This window comes from Rhinoraja longicauda, chromosome 9 (assembly GCF_053455715.1).
Source record: "Rhinoraja longicauda isolate Sanriku21f chromosome 9, sRhiLon1.1, whole genome shotgun sequence".
Taxonomy (NCBI): domain Eukaryota; kingdom Metazoa; phylum Chordata; class Chondrichthyes; order Rajiformes; family Arhynchobatidae; genus Rhinoraja; species Rhinoraja longicauda.
Genome location: NC_135961.1, coordinates 27553805 through 27577656, shown reverse-complemented (window position 1 = coordinate 27577656; position 23852 = coordinate 27553805). Strand labels below are relative to the sequence as shown.

General features: G+C 43.5%; 1 protein-coding gene across 1 annotated transcript in view; it reads right to left on the bottom strand.

The window, feature by feature from the left end:
- Positions 1-23852, bottom strand: part of srbd1 (S1 RNA binding domain 1) — a 210512-nt gene that overhangs the window by 134990 nt on the left and 51670 nt on the right. Inside the window, exons 15-16 of the mRNA XM_078405828.1 lie at positions 21571-21678; positions 2819-2910 (exon numbers count right to left, since the gene is read on the bottom strand). Of these exons, the coding sequence (XP_078261954.1) occupies positions 2819-2910; positions 21571-21678 (200 nt within the window). The remainder of the gene's footprint in view (positions 1-2818; positions 2911-21570; positions 21679-23852) is intronic.

Below are 23852 nucleotides of genomic sequence, written 5' to 3'. Positions count from 1 at the left end.
GGAGCAATGGTTCAAAACCCTGGCTATTAGTCAACCAACAACGTTCTGCAACTGTTCTCAGTGACCTACCACTATTGTTCGGTAAATAAAAATGTCCTGGATTTTTGCAAACACCAAATTACTGGAGGCGAAATGCAATAGAAAGTACCTGTTTGGCAAGCCGTTATAATATACCTTCAACAGGTGATCAAGGTGCTTGGAAAATATCAGCCAGGTTTAGTGTGCATAACACTTAGAAAGGGCTACCACTGCCACTTCTATAAAGTGGGAATCTTTTGCCACTGGCCTATAAATTACACCATGAACTGGATCATTACACATAAGACAACTGGCTGTTTAATAAGCAAAATCTCAGTGAGATTGTGATAGTAGTAAAAGAGTGCTACTATCCAGACAAATCCAATATAATGACAACTGCCACCTGAAGTTTTGTAAGCTAAAACGTAGTTTGCGATTCATAAAGTATAACATATGGATACAAAGAACAAGAATAAGCAACAATATTAATCAAATGCAATATCTTTATCTGTGGCTGCATCTTACAAAGGCTTGCTTTAACTCCGAGATTTTTAAAATATCATTTACAAAAAGTCTTCCAGATAAAATGTAAAAATGCATTCCAAAAATAATTAATGCAAATTCTCTAGTTCTCTAAAATAAAGACAGACATAGGATCAGCAGTAAAAATAGCCTGTTACTTATTAGATTTTGTATTATCTCATGAAGGTTGAGAATTATGCAATAATTTAAAAATGTGCTGACCTAAGCTTTTTTATTTTTATAAGTGACCTTTTCCTTTATGTTGCTGAAAGCAAGAGATGCTCTTTTAAGTTTAAGGTTAAACTAGACACTATCTTAAGTTGACATTGCGGCCACATTCCCACACACCTAATTCTTTTAATGCTTTTATTTCCTCAAGAAATAGTCAGAAGGAATTATGTTTGCTGTACGTTTTACTTGTGTTCACACAAAGTACTACGACAGCTGCGACTGTACACCTACTTTCATGACATATCCTCTAGGGTATGACCTCACTGATATTACAACTTCAAATTCATAACAAGGGAAGCCAGAAGGCATTTCACCAAGGCAAAGTGTAAGCAGCTTGCTCCTGTTTAAGTGTAAATTAATCCAATGTATTCTGGCCTTTGGAGAAATGACAGGCAGATGGGAGTTGACAATACTTCAAAATGTGACCTTTTGCTCTGTGGTGCCCTTATCTTTGGGGATGCTCCTTCAAGCAGTGCTGTCTAAGACAGAGTTTGTTAATGCTCAGAAAAAAACTTTTATTTTTAGCTACCACAATCAAATATCCCTCAATCAGTAATTGAGAAATTTTCACTTGAAATAATTTTACTTTAAGAATGTCAAAGACTAAGGCATGACACACATGTCTAAAAACCGATGAAAAGAATCAACAAATATGAAACAGTTTTGTATTGAGGGATAAAAATTCATTTTTGGTCACAATGTCATCTAAATGAATTTTGAAAGCCGAGTATTACTAATATTATGGATTAACAAGAATTAAAGAACTAATTTCTAATTCCTTGCCCTTTCACTCTGTACTTCTGAACATTGTGTAAAATCTTAGAAAAATATGAACTATATTACATATCAAATCTAAATGTGAATGGAAAAATTCATTTATATGCAACAAATATTTATATTCAATGAAAAATATGAAAAAGCATTTGATTAAATTAATAACTACCTGAAGAAAAAAATTCAGCCTGAATTTTACAGCTTCATGTTGGGAGATAATTTGCTCCTCACAAGAGATATGGGAGGAGGCGGGAGGAGGGAGGGAGAGGGGGGAGGGATGCTGCACCAATGCAGGAGAGGTTTGGGCCCAACAGGTCCACTTGGTCTAGTATACATAAACTTAAAATTCAAACTTTGACACTTTTTTTCAAAATGGAGGGGCTTTAGTTTCATTAAGTGACAGATATATTAGTAGTCAAGATAAAGTGACAAATATATTGGAAGTCAAAATATTTTGGATTCTTTTACATCCCACAATGTTCAATGGTTAACTGTACAGTTAGTGGGCTCTAAGTTTTAACCTGACTATCTAATGACGAAAGCTAACGTCTGCACAATGTTGAAGTGATGTAGTAGAGGATGTGGAATGGTTACAAAGTGGCCTATTGATTATAACAAGTTGAAGTAAAGTAATATAAATTTAAACCATGCTGTAACTAAATAGAATGGAACATTAAAACGGGCTTTTACAACTTTTAATTTGAACTTTTAGCAAGACGTGAATATTGCAGCACTTTGGCTCCAGATGCTGGTTCAAATCGATGGTATCACAAAATGCTGGAGTAACTCAGCGGGTCAGGCAGCATCTCAGGAGAGAAGGAATGGGTGGAATGGGTGACGTTTCGGGTCGAGACCCTTCTTCAGACTGAGATAAATAAATTATCTAGTGAGCAGCAGAGGCAGGCAGACAAAGAAAGCCTTGGAGAATCAGCCAAGGTTTGGCAAAGGGAATAAACTAGGACATGATGTTATTTTTCTTACTATTCAGTGATTCCTGATAAAGGAGCACATCAGCATAGTTAAGGATTTGAATATGATGCCCACTCACAAGACTATTTTAAAAGAGTCCAATTTCTGAAAGTGTAGTTTTGCTAGCAAATTGCTCAAGAAGAAAAACAATGCCCTCTGCGTTTTGCTCAAATTTGAATTTTGGTCTTTGATTGCAATGCTTGAGCCACATGACAAGAATTATGTTTAAAAAAGCCAGCAATCTAAATATTTGATTAATACAATGCATGGTTTTACATAAATGATGAATTGAAATTTAGCCTACCTGCACTTCTGATATTAGGATCCAGGTCAGGCATCTCTTTAGCAGCCTCTGGGCTAACACTGTATATGGAAGCACCAGCTTCATTGGTAATACTGTAAAAGTTATTTTGAGAAAGGTTTTGATTTAATAAACACAAAGATTAATTGTTCTAAACCATAAAATGATTCAGAACTAAGAACACAAGGTCTTATTCACTCCACTCTAGAACACAAGACATGACTCACCCTTGTGGACTCCAATAGTATTATCATGTTCTTGGCCATCCTGAGAGAACTGCATCAGCATCATATGAAGTATGATGGTATTGCAGACACTCATTTTGGCGCTCAACACATAACAAGCAATTAGATGGATTCACTTTCCCTTAATTTCCAAAACAAACATAAAACTGCCTGTGTGGCATTCTTAAGGCCTGCAAGCAACCAAATTGAACCTCTTCCCCTTTGAAGCACCATGCATCAATGTGGTAAGTAGTAGAAGCCAGGAATTTCCTCATATAATGTCCAGATGCAATTTTTTTTGCCTTAGATAGTTATGCTTTGTTTTCCCCAACATGAATCAGCAATTTTACGAGAGGCAAGATAAAGTGAAGAAAGTAACTTGCTTTAAACCTCTCATGAAATTACTTTGATAAATAACTGGGTGTCTTTGTGTTCCAATGAATGGATCAAAACACTAATTGAAAGATAAAAATTAACACATATTGCAAATTGTTGAAGACATAAAATAACAAAAAAACAAAAATGCTTCATTTATTTAGTTCAACACAAATCAAGGGTTAAAACAACATTATATCTGGAAAAAAAATTGGAAAAGGATTAAGTTTTAAATGCAATTGATCTTCAAATATTCATATTATTCCAAGAACCTTAAATATTTTACCACTGCTCGGCCCTTTGGGTAAATGGGAGAGAGAGTAAGCGTGAAAGAGGGCATATTTAACAACATCCCCGAGGGACTATTTTGACGTTACTTTATCCTGCATCTATTCAAGTCAAAAGAATCGATGAATAATCTTCAAATGAAAGAAAGTGTGTATTATTGTGGCAATATCGCCATCTAATGGCCATGTGTCCTGCTTTCTACATTGATTACTTGTACTCAATTTTAAGAAATAATTTATATTATTTAATAAACTTTAAAAACTGAGGTCTGATTAAAATTAAAGATATTTGACGAAATGTATTACAACCACCCTCTAGAATAAGCATTTTAAGGACGGAGATGCAATATTTATGCCTTTATTAAAAATATTGCTTGTGAAAAATGTTTTTGAGATTTAATAAAGACCAATAAGATATTTTGTTGTCACAAAATCCTCTTGCCCTACATGCTGCAGTGATGTTAGAAAAGCTTATTCTAAGGAAATTCAACAGAATAAGTTGGGAGTGTTTTATGAAAATAAATTCTCTGACATTCAATAGCCTGAAGGCAAGAATTTACAATGCAAGTAAACTTTAGGCAAATACATTAACAAGACATACACACCTAGATAAAAGGTTAAGACATTCAGGATGAGTAATCCCATCCCCCTCTTAAAACATCTCACCTACTAAGAGTAGAGTATTTAGACAAATCAAAGTAGTATATGGATGAAAACTATGAATATAGATCATGAAGATTCCATCTCAGGATTTCAATATTGGGCAGTAAATAAGTGCACTGAAGGACAACTCCTTTCATAGACAGTTGACAAAACACTTTATTGGAGGATGAACCAACAGTTATCTGGCAGGCTCAAATTTATAACAATGGGAAACAGGGATCTGCTTAATTTTATGAATTCAGTGAACGTGCTGCTGATGGAATCTAACCGAGCTTTCACTCAAAGTTGAAAAGGCAACTTTCTGACCCGGCAGGAACAGAATGTGGTTCATATTATAAAGTTCAATCGAGTACTTCAACCATGATGAAGCATTGTAGTAACGGGGCTAACAAAGTTAGTGTTCTGGAATCAGAAACCACCTGCCCATAGCTATTGTGCCAGCACATATAGTCATCTGCAAGGGAATTTGCAAGTATAGAATGATGGAACGTATCTTCTGATAACAGCATGTAAGAAGACAGTAATAGCAGAAAAATATTTAACAAATTGCAATGGAAAGCAGATGCTTCCTGATTGAAAGCATACAGGTGATGACAGAACTCCAATAACACAATACAGTTGCTCTTAGTCGCACCGCAGATTTTTTTTCTCAATTCTGATGCTAAATCTCGTCACACCCTAAAACAAGCAGGAGCTCTGTGAAAGCTACCCCCTGCCCAATGACATACACCTCAACTTACAATGCCCATTTCCAAACACTCAATTCCAGGAAACACCAAGCAGGTTTTAATAGTGTCATATAACGCAGCACATCTTTACATATTTAACCACTTTGAATATTTTAAATACATTTGTTATCTATTGATAAATGTTTTGCATGTCATTTATCACTTTGCTTTATAATAATAGCATTGCAAGCTCAAAAATCAAGATGCCTTTGAATATTTGAATCAGTTTTGTCAACTTTACATTCACAGCATTAAACATTTACAATCTGTTTTGAAGAATGTTATTCCTTTTCACTTCTGACTTCAAATAGATTGAAATGAAAGCTTCTAGATGTAAATTGTTAGATATGGAGCCTCTCTTAACCAAAAAATAATACTTCAAAATTAAAATAAATTAATGTGAAAAGACTGGGAATATATTTAATGTTTTTATCTAATCCTGTGTTTGCAACATATTAAATGAATATACAGATGTTAACTGCAGAGTCGCAAAATGTTTGCTTTAATACTTTACTAATGTTTGCTTTAAGGTGTTAAATACAAAGCAAATATGAAAAATCAGCCAATTTTTGACTATGTCTCAAATTACATCATAGAGTAATTCACATTAGAATGAGAGTAGAAGGGGGGAAGAAGCCCATGTATACATAACATAAATGTAGATATGTAAAATATCTTTTCAACGGTGAAATAAAAGTAAATAACGTAGAATTAGGTTGATAATTAGATTTTACTATAATTCAAGCCATTGATTACAAGGAACTAACCAAAAGTTGAGAAATTTTAAAATTCACAAATACCTTTGCCACAACATTTGAAATTAGTCATTTAATAAGACATGAAGTAGCAATTTTTTACTTATGTTTAATATTATTGTCTCTTCTCTGACTTGTATAATTATTTCAGGCTCATTACATTTGATTTCAAGACACCCATTTAACATTGGCAAAAGTGCTTTCGGGTACATCTATGCTATTATTCAAGTTCATTACACTTAGCTATAGATACACTTAGACATAACACTTTGACAAGACATTCTCCTTTTTTTGCAAATTATTTGAAATGGTCCCCACAGTAAATCCAGACTTCGACTTACTATGACACTTAAGTTTTGTTACTAAAGATTTCTGGATTCTGCTAATCCACAATCACATTACATACAAACTGAAAATTATGAATATGTCATAGGATTGTATACATACAAGATCATCCAATAAGATGCTTTCTGTTGGTTAAAATGCATTCACTACTTTGTAATATTTATTCTTGCAGTTAAAACTTCATAAAAGATGAGAAACAGCATTTTCTTTCAGAAGCTACATAGCTGCTTATGTCAAGATTCAAATTCAGGACATTTCTCTCAGATTTAACTTTAATCTGATAATTACTGCAAACATCTTTAAGACTTGCAGTTATAGAGCAACTCGGAGTGAATGGTAACCAATTAATTGCTTTTGAAGTGGAATCAATTCTGTTTTGACAGTGTTTTTTGTGGAATAAATGTTAGCCAGACTATCGGAAAAGATCTACATACTCCTTCAAAAGTGCCACCTTCACCTGAACAGGCAGATAGGACCTTGGTTTAACATCTCATGTGAGAATTGCACTGAAATGTCAGCCTTCATTACATCCAGCGTTGGAGCATGAACATAACCTTCTGACAAAGAGGCAAGAGTTCTATTACTGAAACGAGCAGACACTTAGAGTATTGAAAAGACAAAGCTTTCATAGCACTAAAACTTTAATCTGCAAATAGACAAAGTAAATATAATGAAGTGTACAAAATACTTAAATTCCACTAATAGATCATCTGCAAGCAGATGGGTCAAACGAGCAAGATGAATTTAGAGAAAGCACAAGGAGGTAAGTAAAAGAAATTAAATAAATTTCCCCCATCACCCATCTCCCCATCCAAATTAACCAGTTAAAATTTCAGTTCCTAAATTCTATTTTACGTTTGGCCCTGCTTCAAATTCTGCTATATATTGAGGAAGAGATAAATAGTCCTTCTTAAAAATTGCTGATTAAGTCATCACAAACCTAGAAATTCTGAGCAGACAGTGTTTGAACAGTGTAAAACAAAGCTGGAGTAGGGTATTAAAACATTGTGAGGTTGATTATTCAAGCAGGAGTCTGGACATTTGAATGTTATTGAGTTGCAATTTAGCAGCTGGGACAATTAGTATTTGAAGAACAGGAACAGGACAAACAAGGGGGGTTCAATGGCAGAGTTGCTGCCTATCAGTGCCGAGTCCCGGGTGTGATCTTGACTAGGCACAATGTTCTTAAAACGATGCCGACTCCATCTAAACATCATTGCTGCTACTGGCAATTTTGTGTGTATATTTAACCCTCCAGGGTAGTAACTATTAATGGCAAAATCAAATATGTCACTAACAACAGATATCAGGCTAAATGCTCTGTCATTCCCTAGTTTTTCTTTGTCTTCTTTAAATAATAATGCAGTTAATTCTTCCAAACTGCTGGGACCATTCCAAAGGTTTCAGCAGATTTGCCTGGTTTAAATCCACAATGCTTTCTTTAGTGATATTAATGAGAAAGGTTTGAATACGAGTTGACTTATGGCTCCCTACCATTTCTGCTAAACTCATTGTCTTCTGCAGTGAAAACACACAAAATATTTGTCTGATACTTTAATATTTGGCTGACACGGATGGGTGGGGGAAGAGGTAGAGTGGGGAGGGGGTGGAGAGACGGGCTGCGGGGGGGGGGAGAGAATTGACGGCGGGGGGGAGGAGAGACGACGGAGGGGGAGAGACGGCGGGGGGAGAGACGGCGGGGGGGAGAGACGGCGGGGGGGAGAGACGGCGGGGGGGAGAGACGGCGGGGGGGAGAGACGGCGGGGGGGAGAGACGGCGGGGGGGAGAGACGGCGGGGGGGAGAGACGGCGGGGGGGAGAGACGGCGGGGGGGAGAGACGGCGGGGGGGAGAGACGGCGGGGGGAGAGACGGCGGGGGGGGAGACGGCGGGGGGGGAGAGACGGCGGGGGGGAGAGACGGCGGGGGGGAGACTGCGGGGGGGAGAGACGGCGGGAGGGAGAGACGGCGGGGGGGAGAGACGGCGGGGGGGAGACGGCGGGGGGGAGAGACGGCGGGGGGGAGACGGCGGGGGGAGAGACGGCGGGGGGGAAGAGACGGCGGGGGGGAGAGACGGCGGGGGGGAGAGACGGCGGGGGGGAGAGACGGCGGGGGGGGAGAGACGGCGGGGGGGAGAGACGGCGGGGGGGAGAGACGGCGGGGGGGAGAGACGGCGGGGGGGAGAGACGGCGGGGGGGAGAGACGGCGGGGGGGAGAGACGGCGGGGGGGAGAGACGGCGGGGGGGAGAGACGGCGGGGGGGAGAGACGGCGGGGGGGAGAGACGGCGGGGGGGAGAGACGGCGGGGGGGAGAGACGGCGGGGGGGAGAGACGGCGGGGGGGAGAGACGGCGGGGGGGAGAGACGGCGGGGGGGAGAGACGGCGGGGGGAGAGACGGCGGGGGGGAGAGACGGCGGGGGGGAGAGACGGCGGGGGGGGGAGAGACGGCGGGGGGGGAGAGACGGCGGGGGGGAGAGACGGCGGGGGGGAGAGACGGCGGGGGGGAGAGACGGCGGGGGGGAGAGACGGCGGGGGGGAGAGACGGCGGGGGGGAGAGACGGCGGGGGGGAGAGACGGCGGGGGGGAGAGACGGCGGGGGGGAGAGACGGCGGGGGGGAGAGACGGCGGGGGGGAGAGACGGCGGGGGGGAGAGACGGCGGGGGGGAGAGACGGCGGGGGGGAGAGACGGCGGGGGGGAGAGACGGCGGGGGGGAGAGACGGCGGGGGGGAGAGACGGCGGGGGGGAGAGACGGCGGGGGGGAGAGACGGCGGGGGGGAGAGACGGCGGGGGGGAGAGACGGCGGGGGGGAGAGACGGCGGGGGGGAGAGACGGCGGGGGGGAGAGACGGCGGGGGGGAGAGACGGCGGGGGGGAGAGACGGCGGGGGGGAGAGACGGCGGGGGGAGAGACGGCGGGGGGGAGAGACGGCGGGGGGGAGAGACGGCGGGGGGGAGACGGCGGGGGGGAGAGACGGCGGGGGGGAGAGACGGCGAGGGGGAGAGACGGCGGGGGGGAGAGACGGCGGGGGGAGAGACGGCGGGGGGAGAGACGGCGGGGGGAGAGACGGCGGGGGGAGAGACGGCGGGGGGAGAGACGGCGGGGGGGAGAGACGGCGGGGGGGAGAGACGGCGGGGGGGGAGCGACGGCGGGGGGGAGAGACGGCGGGGGGGAGTGACGGCGGGGGGTAGAGACGGCGGGGGGTAGAGACGGCGGGGGGTAGAGACGCGGGGGGAGAGACGGCGGGGGGGAGAGACGGCGTGGGGGAGAGACGGCGGGGGGGAGAGAGACGGCGGGGGGGAGAGAGACGGCGGGGGGGAGAGAGACGGCGGGGGGAGAGAGACGGCGGGGGGGAGAGAGACGGCGGGGGGGAGAGTGACGGCGGGGGGAGAGACGGCGGGGGGGAGAGACGGCGGGGGAGAGACGGCGGGGGGGGGGAGGAGAGACGGCGAGGGGGGGAGAGACGGCGAGGGGGGGGAGACGGCGGGGGGGGAGAGACGGCGGGGGGGAGAGACGGCGGGGGGGAGAGACGGCGGGGGGGAGAGACGGCGGGGGGGGGAGAGACGGCGGGGGGGAGAAGGCGGGGAGGAGAAGGCGGGGGGAGAGACGGCGGGGGGGAGAAGGCGGGGAGAAGGCGGGGGGAGAGACGGCGAGGGGGGGAGAGACGGCGGGGGGGGGAGAGATGGCAGGGGGGAGAGACGGCGGGGCGGGGGGGAGAGACGGCGGGGCGGGGCGGGGGGAGAGACGTCCGGGGGGAGAGACGTCCGGGGGGGAGAGACGGCCGGGGGGAGACGGCGGGGGGGAGAGACGGCGGGGGGGAGAGACGGCGGGGGGGAGAGACGGCGGGGGGGAGAGACGGCGGGTGGGAGAGACGGCGGGGGGGAGAGACGGCGGGGGGGGGGAGAGGCGGCGGGGGGGAGAGGAGGCGGGGGGAGAGGCGGCAGGGGGGAGAGGAGGCGGGGGAGAGGCGGCGTGGGGGGAGAGGCGGCGGGGAGGAGACGGAGGGGGTGGCATGGGGACTGTCAAGGGGAGGGAGATGGATGGTGGGGGAGCAAAAGGGGGGGATGGGGATGGACAGTGAGGTTGGGGAGGAGGAGCCAGACAAGAGATTGAGGGGTGAGATAGATCGAAGGAGGTTAGATCCATGTCATCATTGACATTATGAAGGCCATAATGCGTTCTGGTTCATAAGTGTTCTAGTTCACATTGCTCAAACCATCTCCTCACAAACCACATTGCTCATCAAGACCCTGCTGGTCTTGCACTTAACTGGAAAATGTAGACACATTAAGATTCTTTACACTTTCTATTGCAGCTGACAATATTTCAATCCATGTGTTTTTACTAAAATGCATATTATTAGATTCTTTGGTTGTAGATTTTGTTGACCCTAACTAAACCTGTGGCCACAATTTCAATTCCCCGCATGCCTTGTTGGACCGTTGTTTTTACCTGCCCCTCCTGGCATGGATAGGAGCCTGGAACTGCAGAAAAAGAACTGAAAATTCAATGTTGTTCATGTGACTTTTCTAATTTTAAAAGCACATGTTGCCCACCATACCAACATGACAAACACGTATTGTTTGAAAGGGCCTCTATCAATTATGTAAAAACAAGAACTTTATAGTCACATCAACTGCAACCAAAGATTAACAGAATCCAATTGCCATTAAACAACTTTCTAACCTTTACTTCATTAATGCAACAAACAATGAACGTACTTAATCATCTGAGAGCCTTCAGAAAATCCATCAAGGAATGAACGATCAGATTTCCCTCATCATCCTGTCTGAAACTGATGACATTTTTTGTTGAGAAAGGAGTCCAAATGGCAGGTGTCAAAAAGGTTTAACTTCACCCATGCAGCTAGAAGGCACGAGAACAGACATCAGTGTGTGGCAATGTCAGAGCTATACTCTTGCTGCTATCAGAGTGCATATCTGAAAAGAGCAAACCTCATAATCTGTTACATCAATCCGGTGCCAGATGTAATTATCAGAACAAAGCTGGTACTGTGGATTCATCCCCAGGAGAAATGCACATTCTTAGTCACCAAAACGTAGCAGAAACAAAGCATGGCACCTTTGGAGCCTTGAGGTGAAGGCTATTTGCATGGACCCTTGCAATTTATATCAATAGGCTCTAAAAGTACGCTCTGTAAAGAAATATTGTACACTGAAAGTAACAACTGAAAAATTGGGTTTAAAGTAGAACGGACATGTGATTTGAAAAATGAACTCAGAATTAATCATAGTTTTAATTAGTGATGAACTGGTAGTGTTGACATATATATATTTACTCTTAACTCTACCTCACTCCGTTATTCCATTACTGCACTTCAGCGATTTGTGTGAAATGCTTCAAATTGATTAGTATGGGTGTCTGGGGTTATGGGGAGAAGGCAGGAGAATGGGGTTGAGTGAGAAGGATACATCAGCCATGATTGAATGGCAGAATAGACTTGATGGGCGAATAGCCAAATTCTGCTCCTATAACTTATGAACTTATGAATTGCATTCGTCATTGTATTTGCTGCTCTATAGTGTGTACTGTGTATTCTGAGCAGCATGCAAACAAGGAATTGCATTGCATCCTGATGTGCATGTCAATAAACAAATCCAAATCTGTAACTGTTTAAGTTGCTGCCAACTATGGTTTTAGAAACAAAAACACACAAGGTGCTGGAGTAACTCAGCCCATCGGGCAGCATTTCTGGAAAACAAGGATAGGTGACGTTTTGAGACGGGGCCCTGTTTGTCTTGTCAACTTGTCTTGAACATGTAACTATCATTTAATTGAAAGGCAGGCAGACAGCCTTCACATACTTTTAAGTTCTGAAGACAAACCTTCCTGTCATGCTCAGGCACCTACATTAAAGTACATACAGGATCTGTTAGCTTCATACTTCTCATTAGTTTATCATTTTCATCTTTTTGAAAGTCACAGCTCCTAATCCAAGTTAAGATTCAAATCAAGCCAAATCAACTCAAGTTTATGTGTGGGAAGGAACTGCAGATGCTGTTTACACTGAAGATAGACACAAAATGCTCGAGTAACTCAGCAGGACAGGCAACATCTCTGAATAGAAGGAATGGGTAACGTTTCGGGTCGAGACCCTTTTTCAGACTTCTATCCAGAGATGCTGCCTATCCCGCTGAGTTACTCCAGCATTTTGTGTCTATCTTCAAGTCTCTTTTGTGGCCATATGCACAAGTACAGTGAATTACTGCTAACATGAGATTGTTGCAAGCAGCATCACAGGCAGGTGGACAGACAAACAAACAAAAAACAAACAAAAGACCAAGCGCAGGCTCAGCAATCGTTTCTCGGAACAAAGCGCAGGCTCGAAATCGTTTCACTGAACACCTCCGCTCAGTCCGTCTTAACCAACCTGATCTCCTGGTGGCTCAGCACTTCAACTCCCCCTCATATCTGATCTTTCTGTCCTGGGCCTCTTCCATTGTCAGAGTGAGGCCCAGCGTAAATTGGAGGAACAGCATCTCATATTTCGCTTGGGTAGTTTACACCCCAGTGGTATGAACATTGATTTCTCTAACTTCAGATAGTCCCTGCTTTCCCTCTCTATCCCCTCCCCCTTCCCAGTTCTCCCACTAGTCTTGCGTCTCCGACTACATCCTATCTTTGTCCCGCCCCCTCCCATAACATCAGTCTGAAGGGTCTTGCCCCGAAACGTCACCCATTCCTTCTCTCCAGAGATGCTGCCTGACCCACTGAGTTACTCCAGCATTTTGTGTCTACCTTCAAACAAAAACACAAATTATGTACAAATCATATACAAATTACACATGAATTCCACAAGCAGTAAAATAAAAAGACTGCAGAGACATTAGTGTAAAAGACAACTAAAAAAATAACAAGCCAATGAGGTACAAGAGGGGCCGCAGTGTTCCGTTGTTGAATTAGGATTAGGGTTGTGCAAGTTTGTTCAAGAACCTAATAGTCGTGGGTAGTTGTTCCTGAACCCGATGGTGTCAGGTTTTTGTACTTCCTACTTGGTGGCAGCAGTGAGAAGTTAGCACGGCCCGGGTGGTGGGGATCTTTGATGATCAGGTGGATGGTTTTGATGGTGGCAAGGGCTGTGCTTGCGATGGCCAGGCTGATTCCACCACTCTGTGTAGCCTCTTGCATTCCAGTGCATTGGAACTGTCGTAATAGACAATAATGCAACCACGCAGGATACTTTCCACAGTACATGTGTAGATGATTGGTGGAATATTCGGTGACATATCAAATCTCTTTAAAGTACAAGGGCTGGTGTGCCTATTTCGTGATCCTGTTGATGTGCCAGGTCCTGGTCAAGTCATCCGAGATGTTAACAACCATGAATTTGAAGCTGCTAACTCTCTCCACTGCAGATACACCAATTAAAAAGGATTAAAGAGGGTAGAAGGCTGTTGGGGAGGGGGTGTCCAAGAGGAAGGGGACTGATGAAGATGGAATCATCGCTGGGTGGTGAGGATTCCTTCCCATAGAAAAAGGCATGGAGGTGGAGGCGACAGAAGAAAAGGATGATGAAGGGTCTCGACCCGAAACGTCACCCATTCCTTTTCCCCAGAGATCCTGCCTGTCCCGCTGAGTTACTCCAGCATTGTGTGTCTATCTTCAGTGTAAACCAGCATCTGCAGTTCCTTCCTACCCAAACCGGTGGCATTATTGCGTTTTAATTATTTCTGGGCTGTCGGCTTCACTGGCAGAGCACACGTTTGCTGCCCATCTCTAATTCCCATTGCATGAGTGGTAAACTGTGGGAATCCTTCTGAAGGCATTTTCACAACATTGTTGTAAAGAGATTTCAAAATTTTGAGCCAACAGCAATGAAGGTCAGGTCTGGATGGAGTGTGAATTGGAGGGGACCTGTCGATGACAGTAATACCATGCACCTGAAGCCCTTGTCCTACCAGACCATAGAACGCCATTGAAGTAGCTTTGGCAATTAATTTTAGTGGAGTTTGCTTAGGGTATATGATTCACTCAACAGTGGTCTGGTAGTGGAGTCAAACGGTTCTGGATGTGGTACTGACCAAATTTGATTAGCTTAGCTAATGTTGTGCTTCTTAAGTATTGTTGGAATGCATTGACTCAGACAAACGGAGATGATTCACTGCGCTCCAGATATATATGGGTTGTAAGGATTTGAGATGAAAGATCTTGAGGTATTTTGAGCTACCTGCTCTTTGACTAGGTCATTATACGGTCTGCCGCAAAATTATGATTAAGTGAGATTATCACAAAAATAAAGAGAACTATTCTGTGTTTTACCAATACCACTTTATAACACATAATGCGTTTCTGGAATCTATTTTAACAAATTATCTCAGTTGTTAATTTATTTGAATCAGAAAACAGCAGTACTTGAAAGTGTCTTTAATGTTCATTATCTGAAGGCATTGAAAATAAGGTAAAGCAAGTAAAATGCAAAGAAGAGGTCCTTATTCTCAACTGTCAACTGATTCAGATTCCTCTTTAAAGAAAACATGCTAGAACTCTGAAATTGGACTGATACGAAAACCAAAATGAGATCAGCAATTTAACACGTACAACTCCAACTGCATCATATGTCCTTAACTCGCACATCATTTCCCCTAACCATTTTATCAGGTTTCCGAAGCTAGAGATCCCAGCAACATTTGCAATTAATTCTATTTCAAGGGTTTGTGAAAGGAAGCAAAACAGCTGAATCATTTGACAGACAACTTTTAATACCCAGGAAATCACAACAGCCACTTCCTTATAAAAGAAAAGGCTTTGATGTTGACTTTTTCGTGTACTTCTTTCACGGTACATTAATAACAATAAAGGGAACAGAGTAATCCAAGTCCCAAGGACACATCTATAGTTACAGTACCTGATGAAATACAGATTAATGCTGTTTGAATAGAAAATGAATGTGCCAATCAGGTAAATAATATGAGTGGCAATGAATTACTGCAACTTGACTTGTTTCACAGTCCTGTGTCCTTAAGGGTTTATTATAAAAATGTGCAGCTCAGCACTAACAGAGTGATGCAGAAGAAAAAAGACAAATGTAACATTAAAAAGTATATGGGTGCAGTCAGACAAAACAGGTATTTAAAAAGAAGCATGTTAAAATGTGTCATCAAGGAATTAGATGCCATCTAAACTAAGCTAATTTAGGTGCACTGAGAACAGTGATAGAGATAAAGGTGTGTGGATAATCGCAAGATGTAAATATATGGTTGGCAAATAGGTTTTTGATTTTGATTAGTAAGGGTTTCAAAGGGTTATGGGGAAAAGGCAGGAGAATGGGGTTGAGGGGGAAAAGATAGATCAGCTATGATTGAATGGCAGAGTAGACTTGATGGACCGAATGGCCTAATTCTGCTCATACAACTTATGAACTTAACAAACGTTTACAGCTGCACCATAGAAAGCCTACAGGATAGGGGGGGGGGGGGGGGGGGGTTAGAAGCAGCACTTCCCAAGACCACAAGAAATTGCAATTGGTACTGTCCAATTCACCTCTGACCCATTACAGATATTGGACTTTATCTGCAGAGCAGATGCACTGCAATGCTGAGAACTATATTTTGCACGGTATCTTCCCTTTAGTTTAGCTCTAGTTATTGTACTTGAGTTTGACTTGATTCTACGTATCATGTTAGCTGATCTGATTGGATGGCATGCAAAATAAATCTTTTCATTTCATCACACAGATCAGACTTCCCACCATTGACTCCACCTGCACTTCACGTTATCGTGGAAAAGCAGCCAACCTAATCAAAGACGTTTTACCACGGTCATTTCTTCTTCGCCCCACGCCTGTCATCAGCAAGTATAGAGTTTGAAAGCACGCACATCAGACACAGGAATAGCTTCTTCCCATCTGATGCTTCTTCAGGCTTCTGAACGGTCCTGCCATAAACTAGGATACTGTCCAAGGACACTTATCGAAACGTATAAGATTATTAAGGGGTTGGACACGTTAGAGGCAGGAAACATGTTCCCAATGTTGGGGGAGTCCAGAACAAGGGGCCACCGTTTAAGAATAAGGGGTAGGCCATTTAGAACTGAGATGAGGAAAAACTTTTTCAGTCAGAGAGTTGTGAATCTGTGGAATTCTCTGCCTCAGAAGGCAGTGGAGGCCAATTCTCTGAATGCATTCAAGAGAGAGCTGGATAGAGCTCTTAAGGATAGCAGAGTCAGGGGGTATGGGGAGAAGGCAGGAACGGGGTACTGATTGAGAATGATCAGCCATGATCACATTGAATGGCGGTGCTGGCTCAAAGGGCCGAATGGCCTCCTCCTGCACCTATTGTCTATCGTCTATTGTCACCTCTAACCCATTACAGATATTGGACTTTATCTACGGAGCAGATGCACTACAATGCTGAGAACTATATTTTGCACGGTATCTTCCCTTTAGTTTAGCCTCTAGGTATTGTACTTGAGTTTGACTTGATTGTATGGTGTTAGCCAATCTGATTGGATGGTATGCAAAATAAATCTTTTCATGTACCTCAGTACACATAACAATAATAAGCCTAAACAAGCCACCTGGAGCACGGAATCGATGAAAAAAGCTAAAAATAAAGAATCAATGGGAAAACACACCTGAAAGGGGGAAAGCTGCTAAAGCTAAACACAAGTTTATTTTCAGCAATGTTTGTCATAAAATATTCTAGCAAAATGCAGTTCCAAAAATATTAAAATTTCTGCTGGGATGGAGAGTGCAGCTTATGATTTTAATATGAGCTGTCTAGGACAAAGAAATCAGACATTTAAGGCTCGACATAAATTGTAGGATGAACAAAAGAACTGCAAATTACTGGCGCACAGGACAGAAAAGTGAATTGCAGAAAAGTAATGTTTGCTTTGAGCATTTGCTAGATTTACTTAGAGTCGCCCCATCCATCTTCTCCATCATTGCTGGGTAATTCATATGGCTAGCATGAAGAAAACACTTTCAAAACTACCATCAGCGCATCTCCTGCAGTAGAAGAGGATTAGGTGCCAGAGACACCTATTGCTCCATCTCTCGCCCACCTTCTTCCTGTGTACAGACAGCAACAAAACAGCGCATCTCTGGCAGAGAGGATTGCACAGAGCTGGTCAAGGGAGGCAAAGGAACAATTTTGTGAATGCTTGGTCTCGGTGGACTAGGCAAAGGACTCAGCAACAGACGAACAAATATGCCACAGGTGTTACGAACTTCACATGGTAATGTGCAGAGGAGAGTGTTCCAATCAAGACAGTGAGTGTCCCCTAAGCAGAATCCTCGGATGAATCAGGAATCAGGGGTATGGGGAGAAGGCAGGAACGGGGTACTGATTGAGAATGATCAGCCATGATCACATTGAATGGCAGTGCTGGCTCGAAGGGCCGAATGGCCTCCTCCTGCACCTATTGTCTATTGTCTATTCCTAATCCACTGACTCCAGATCTGCAGCTTTCAAGTCAGGTGATCCAGAGTCACACAAGAAGTTCACCTACTACCTCTAGAAAACAATCAACAATGCAAATAGACATTTCTGGACTAAACTGGAGGTTCAGACAGATGCTAGGCAACTTATGGCAGGGCTTACACGTCATCAATTCATACAAGATGAAACAGTATACCTCGTGAAAGCACGCATCACACCAGGACGAGCTAAATTCCATGATTGAATGAATGATACTTTGTCATTCAGAGAACAATGATGTATCGAAACGGAAAGCATCAAAATGATGCTTCAAAATGTATCAATGATGACACAGTTTCCACAGCCCTGACGGCCCTGTGATTTAGCTCCAAGGCTGAAGTCTGAAGGTCCGTTGACTGTGAACCTCTGAAAGCTTTTGGCCCTGATGATGTATGTGGCCACATTCTTAAAACCCGCGAGAACTAACTGGCTGGAGTTTGAGAATATCTTCAATCTCTTACTACCATGGTCCAAGGTCTCCACTTCTGCTAAAAGGATACCCATAACTCCGATGCCCAAGAGGAGCAATGCCTCAATGACAACCAACAGGTGGCACTCACATCCATTGTGATGAAGTGCTTCAAGAGGTTGGTTATGATGCAAATAAACTCCTGCCTCAGTAATGACCGGGAGCCCCTTTAATTTGTTTATTGCCACACCAGATCAACAGTGGTTGTGATCTCACTGGCTCTCCAATCTATTCTGCACCATTTTGACACCTGGAACATTTATATCATCGACTGCAGTTCAATGTGAAACATCCATCATCACTTCCAAATTCATGGTCAAATGTAGGGAGCTGGGTCTCTACTCCTCCCTATGCAACTGGATCCCAAACTTCCTCATCGGCTGACCTCAATCAATAGTGTCCGAGGAAGGGTCCTGACTTGAAACTTCATCGTTCTATTTTCTTCCACAGATGCTGCATGATCCACTGAGTTCATCCAGTAGTTTATTTTTTGCTCATTTAATATCGTTTGGTAATAACACCTCTTCCTCGTTGACCATCAGCACGTGCATATTCAGGGTTGTGTGCCGAGTCCTGTACTCCACTCTCTCTATCCCCATGACTGTAGCCAGACACAACTCCAAAGGCATCTTTACATTTGCAGGTGATACCACTGTCATTGGACAAATAACGGGTAATGATGAATTAGAGAACAGGAGGGAGATCAGCATTGTTGCATGATGCCAGAACATATATCTTACACTCAACATTAGCAAGATCAAGATTCTTGACTCCAGGAAGGGGAACCCAAGAGTTAATCAAGTCGTGAATCAAAGTGCACATTCTCTGAACTTTAAATCTAATTTGAATTTAACAATGTTTGAAACCGAACATTCTCTAGAGTTCCATACACACTTTAGAACCTATGATTAGTTTTACTGAATAAAAACAATGAATCCTTCTGCTTATGTGAGACATCTGCTTCAGTTAAAATACACTAGACTCTTGGCTTGAATAGATCGTTAATAGAAAACAGCCACAATCTGTATGTGTGCTGGCAATGGATAAAGATTTGTTACAAAAAAAAACTCATGACATTGGGCTGGGAAGAAGTCCAACACAATTTTCAGTCAGTAACAAAGGGTCCAGAAGAGAAACAATGGAAAAAATACTGACGTTATTAATGTTGGACTAGAAAACAATCAAAACATTGAAATAACTATTACTATAACACAGCAAAAAAATGTTTGTTTCTCATTTAAGATTAAGGTCAAATAAAGACCAAATGTTATTTATAAACATGAATTATTTGCTTTCATATTAATAATTGGTTGCAATTTTCACATTTGTTTCTCGTGCTTTTCTAGTTTTATTTTTTTTAACATATTACATGAATGGTATTTCTATTGCTGCCAACATTTGTAAGCTATACAACATAAAAACATAACTAAAATGAAAGGGGTTGAAGAAAAACTAAAATATTGAATACATTTTACTTTCACAATTTATTTAGGAACAAGGTTAATAAAAAGGAAGCATTTCTTCCTTTGCTAAGAATTAAGTGAAATAAAAGCATAGTGCTGGACAAACTATTGACAAAAGATATTTGACATGAAACGTTAATTTGGTTTTACTCTCCACAGATATTGAGTATTCTGCTGAGCCTCATCTGTTGAGTATTTCCAGAACTTTGTTTCATTTCAGCTTTCTAGTTCTTGCATCATTTATTTTTTTTATCCCGAGAATACTAGAAATCCCTAGAAATCAACTAGAAATATTGAACAGGAATTGACTGCTTCCACAGACCCTAATACACTTTGTTTTCTAACCATTTTGTTTAGAGATAGGGTTCTTAAATTAACAGAATTTCATTAATTAAAATGTAGTGTTTGACAGGTGGATTGTTATTGAACAAATAAATATCCATACAATTTTTCACAAACCCATGAAGGTTTTTGGAAAACCAAGGAACTAGAAAAAAATGCCTTAGTGAAATCTCTAATGCACATTGTAATGTGTTTAGTACAAAAATCCCTATCCGTGCTTTTGCCACCTCCAAACACAATCCATAAACCTCCCATGGTACATGGCTCAAATTCTACAAGCCTGGAATCCTTTGAGGTTCTGCCAACATTCCCCAAATCCACACTCCCCTGCTTATTCATAACTCCTGGATCAACGTCTACAGTTTAAAACTCTGTCTTATTCAGAAAACTTCTGGACACTCCCAATCACTGCAACTTCCTCAAATCCCACAGGTTTCCAAGAACTATACATTCTTTAAACTAATCACTCATAGACTCCTTTGCGCTATCTTTGATGCATGTGCACTTGGATCTCAAGGGTTCAAGCTTTGAAATTTCAACATTTAATCTTTCCAGCTTCAGTTTTTCGACCAACCTTTTAATAATTCTCCTAATAATTCCTTTTGTTTGGTGTCTTTTTTTTTAATGATCATGCTTCTGTTCTGCGTAATTGCAAAGTATTTAAATAAAAGCTATACATGGTTAAAAACAAAATAAAAATTTGATTACTTTGAAATTTATGGGAGTTCACATGGATAAGTTTTTGATTGTCATTATACTAAATATAAAAAAAACATTGCACTTTGAAAGGTAAGCTGTGGGCTACACCAAAACATATCTTAGCATGAAGCATATGACTGAAATCCACATTGTCCATTTCTATACGCTGCAGCCAGCTTTAACAGCCTGCAGGAAAACAAGCAGCTCAGAACATGAAAGTTATTTCTGTCATTTGTGATCAATTCTCCCCAAAATAGATAATTTAATACTTCCAGTCTGAAACAACAATAATATCTCTTATTAAGATTTCCCATCCATAAGCATCCTCTTGCCATCCTTTTAATGTCATATGATGAATTGAAGGTTTTCCGACCCAAAGTCACAATAATTTTCATCGGTTAAATTTTTACTTGCAAATACTGTCAACCAATTTTACTTTGAATAAAACACTTCATTCTAACAACAAACAATATAATTGTACTACAGAGTGCAAAGGAGATTCCTGGATTTGAGGACTTTAGATTTGCGGAGAGTTTGGATGGGCTTGGCTTGTTTTTCCTGAAGCAAAGAAAGCTGAAGGATGACCTGATAGCATCATGAGGCATAATAGGGTAGATGGTCAGAAATATTTTCCCGTGGTGGGGCAAAAACAAGAGGGTGCAGATTTAAAGTGAAATATAGGAATTACTAACAGCATTAAAGGACGTGTGCATGCGCGTGCACACTCTCACACCTGGATCTTGGATGCAGAAGAGTTGATTGAGTCAGATACAATCACTACCTTTAAGAGACGTTTGGAAAGAAACATGAAAGAAGCAAGGCACAGAAGGATATGGACCCAATGCAGGCCATATCGGAAACAGTGGAGATGGGTAGTAAGCGTAACATGGATGTGGTGGGCCAAAGGGCTCTCGTTTCTGTGATTTACAACTATGACTCTCTTACAAAGAAGAAAGCTGAACAGGACTTACCAGTAGACAACATCCAGAGGAGCAAAATATTTCCGGTTAAACAAGTCAGCAAAGAAAGACTCCGTTTCCCTGCAGGCAGTTCCATTACCAATAACTATGGTTGAACAACTAAAGAAAAAGAATAAAAGTTCAATTTAAAAATTTAATTAAAATAAAGGCAAATCTTCTTTTTTTGAAATTTGCCTGAGAAAATAAAGTTAAAACATCTGCATGGAAAAATTCATAGCAGCAAATGATTGCTTTACCATTCCACTTACCAAGATGACATCTTACATGCCCTTTTTTATTTTCCAAATCAACAACTACCTTGCTGAAAAGTCTAATTTTGTGATTGCAGTTTGGTTTTCCCACTCTCAAGGCATGGAAATATTTTTGGGAACAGTAATCCAACTACTTTATTGCATGTATTGATTACATAAAACTAAGTCGCAAGTAAGAAGCAAATTCCTTTTTAGGTTGACATATTTAAATATCATTGGATAATGAGTCTCTTGTTCTATTATTTTTCTATTCTCATCCATTCTATTTGTTTTATTTCATCTGTTCTTGAAGAGCAAGCAATGCTGTTGAGGCCATTTTAACTGATTATTCCTTGTTGCTTTCAGAAGTTTGTGCTTGATTTTATCCTTGAATTTCTGCAATCTTGTGATTTAATGTATAATGTATGAGACTGGATTGTTGGGATCTAAAATAAATACTGCAAATTTCAAATTTATTTTACATATACTAAAAAAGAATCACAATTACATGTATATTCACCAAGGTATATTCTTTACTGCAGGTTGGCTCTGCAGAAGAACAACTCTCAACAAATCATTAAATTGCAGTATTATTATGGAGGACTAATTGGGTGTTTTAATTTCTTACTCTGAAAACCTGCATTCTGCTGTGGTAAATATATTTAGATTTCAAAGTCCAATGCTTGGACATAATTTTATAGGGAACGAGACCAAGTGGACCCGTTGGGCTCATTCCTCGTAGAGGGGGGGGGGGGGGGGGGGGCAGGGAAGGGGAGAGGGTGTGATTGAGTGAGCTCTGGACTCAAAACTCTCCTGTATTGTAGCACTCTAAACCTCCCCACTCAATCCCCCATATTTCCCCCTCCTCCCCCCACTGACCCACTCCATCCCCCCTACCCTCCCCCACTTCTCCCTCCCCTACCCCCACTCCCCCCAGCCCTGCCTCCACCCCCATTTCCCCCTCCCCACCCATATTCCCCCTCCCCCCACCCCACTCCCCCCACCCGTCTTCCCTCCTCCCCACCCCCACTCTCCCCCACCCCCATTCTTCCCTTCACCCCACCCCCAATCTTCCCTCCTCCCCACCCCCACCCCTCCCCCCACACTCTCCACCCCACCTTCCCCCCACCCCCTCTCTCCTCCCCCTCCCCCATTCTCCCATCTCCCCCACCCCCACTCTCCCCTGCCCCGCACTGTCCCCCTTCCCCCCACCCCCACTCTCTCTTACCCCGACACCCAACCCCCTCATCCCCACCCTCCCCTGCCCCCCACACCCACTGTCCCCCTTCCCCTCCTCCTCCCACTTCCACACTCCCCGACCCCCTGCCCCCCAACCCTCCACTCCCCCCACCACCCCCTCCACCTCTCTCTCCTTCCCCCCAGCCCCACTCCCCTCCTACCCTCACCCTCCCTCCACCCACTCGAACCCCACTCCTGCGGGCCCGGCAACGCCGCTTAAAGCTCCTCCGTGCGAGTGGGGAGAGGAAAGGGCAGAGGAAGGCATTGAGCACGGCACTCCCGTCAGTCAGGAGTGCCCCACCCCCTCTCGGAGCAGGAGAGATGACTACACCTCCCGGCGGTCGGCTCTGCTTGATCTGAGGAATGTCATGCGCGAGGCATGCCTGGACGGGCGCCGGTGCATGGGGGCGTGGAGTGGGGGAGCGCATTAGTTAAAGGTCCGGTCGGGGGGGGGGGGTGGCGGAGCGCATTAGTTAAAGGTCCCGGGAGGGGTGGGGAGCGCATCAGTTAAAGGTCCGGGGGAGGGGAGCGCATCAGTTAATGGTCCGGGGGGGGGGGGGGGGAGCGCATCAGTTAATTGTCCGGGGTGGGGGGAGCGCATCAGTTAATGGTCCGGGGGAGGACGGGTCGAGAGTGAGCTGATCTGTTGAAGACGTGCGGGTGGCATCATGACGTTACACGCTGAATATCGGCGGGACGGGGGGGCGAGAGCTCATCTCTCACAGGCGCACGGGTTCCATTGTGATATCACACGCTGAAGACCTTCAAGAAATGGGTTAGAAAAGAAATGTTTAAACTTTAAAA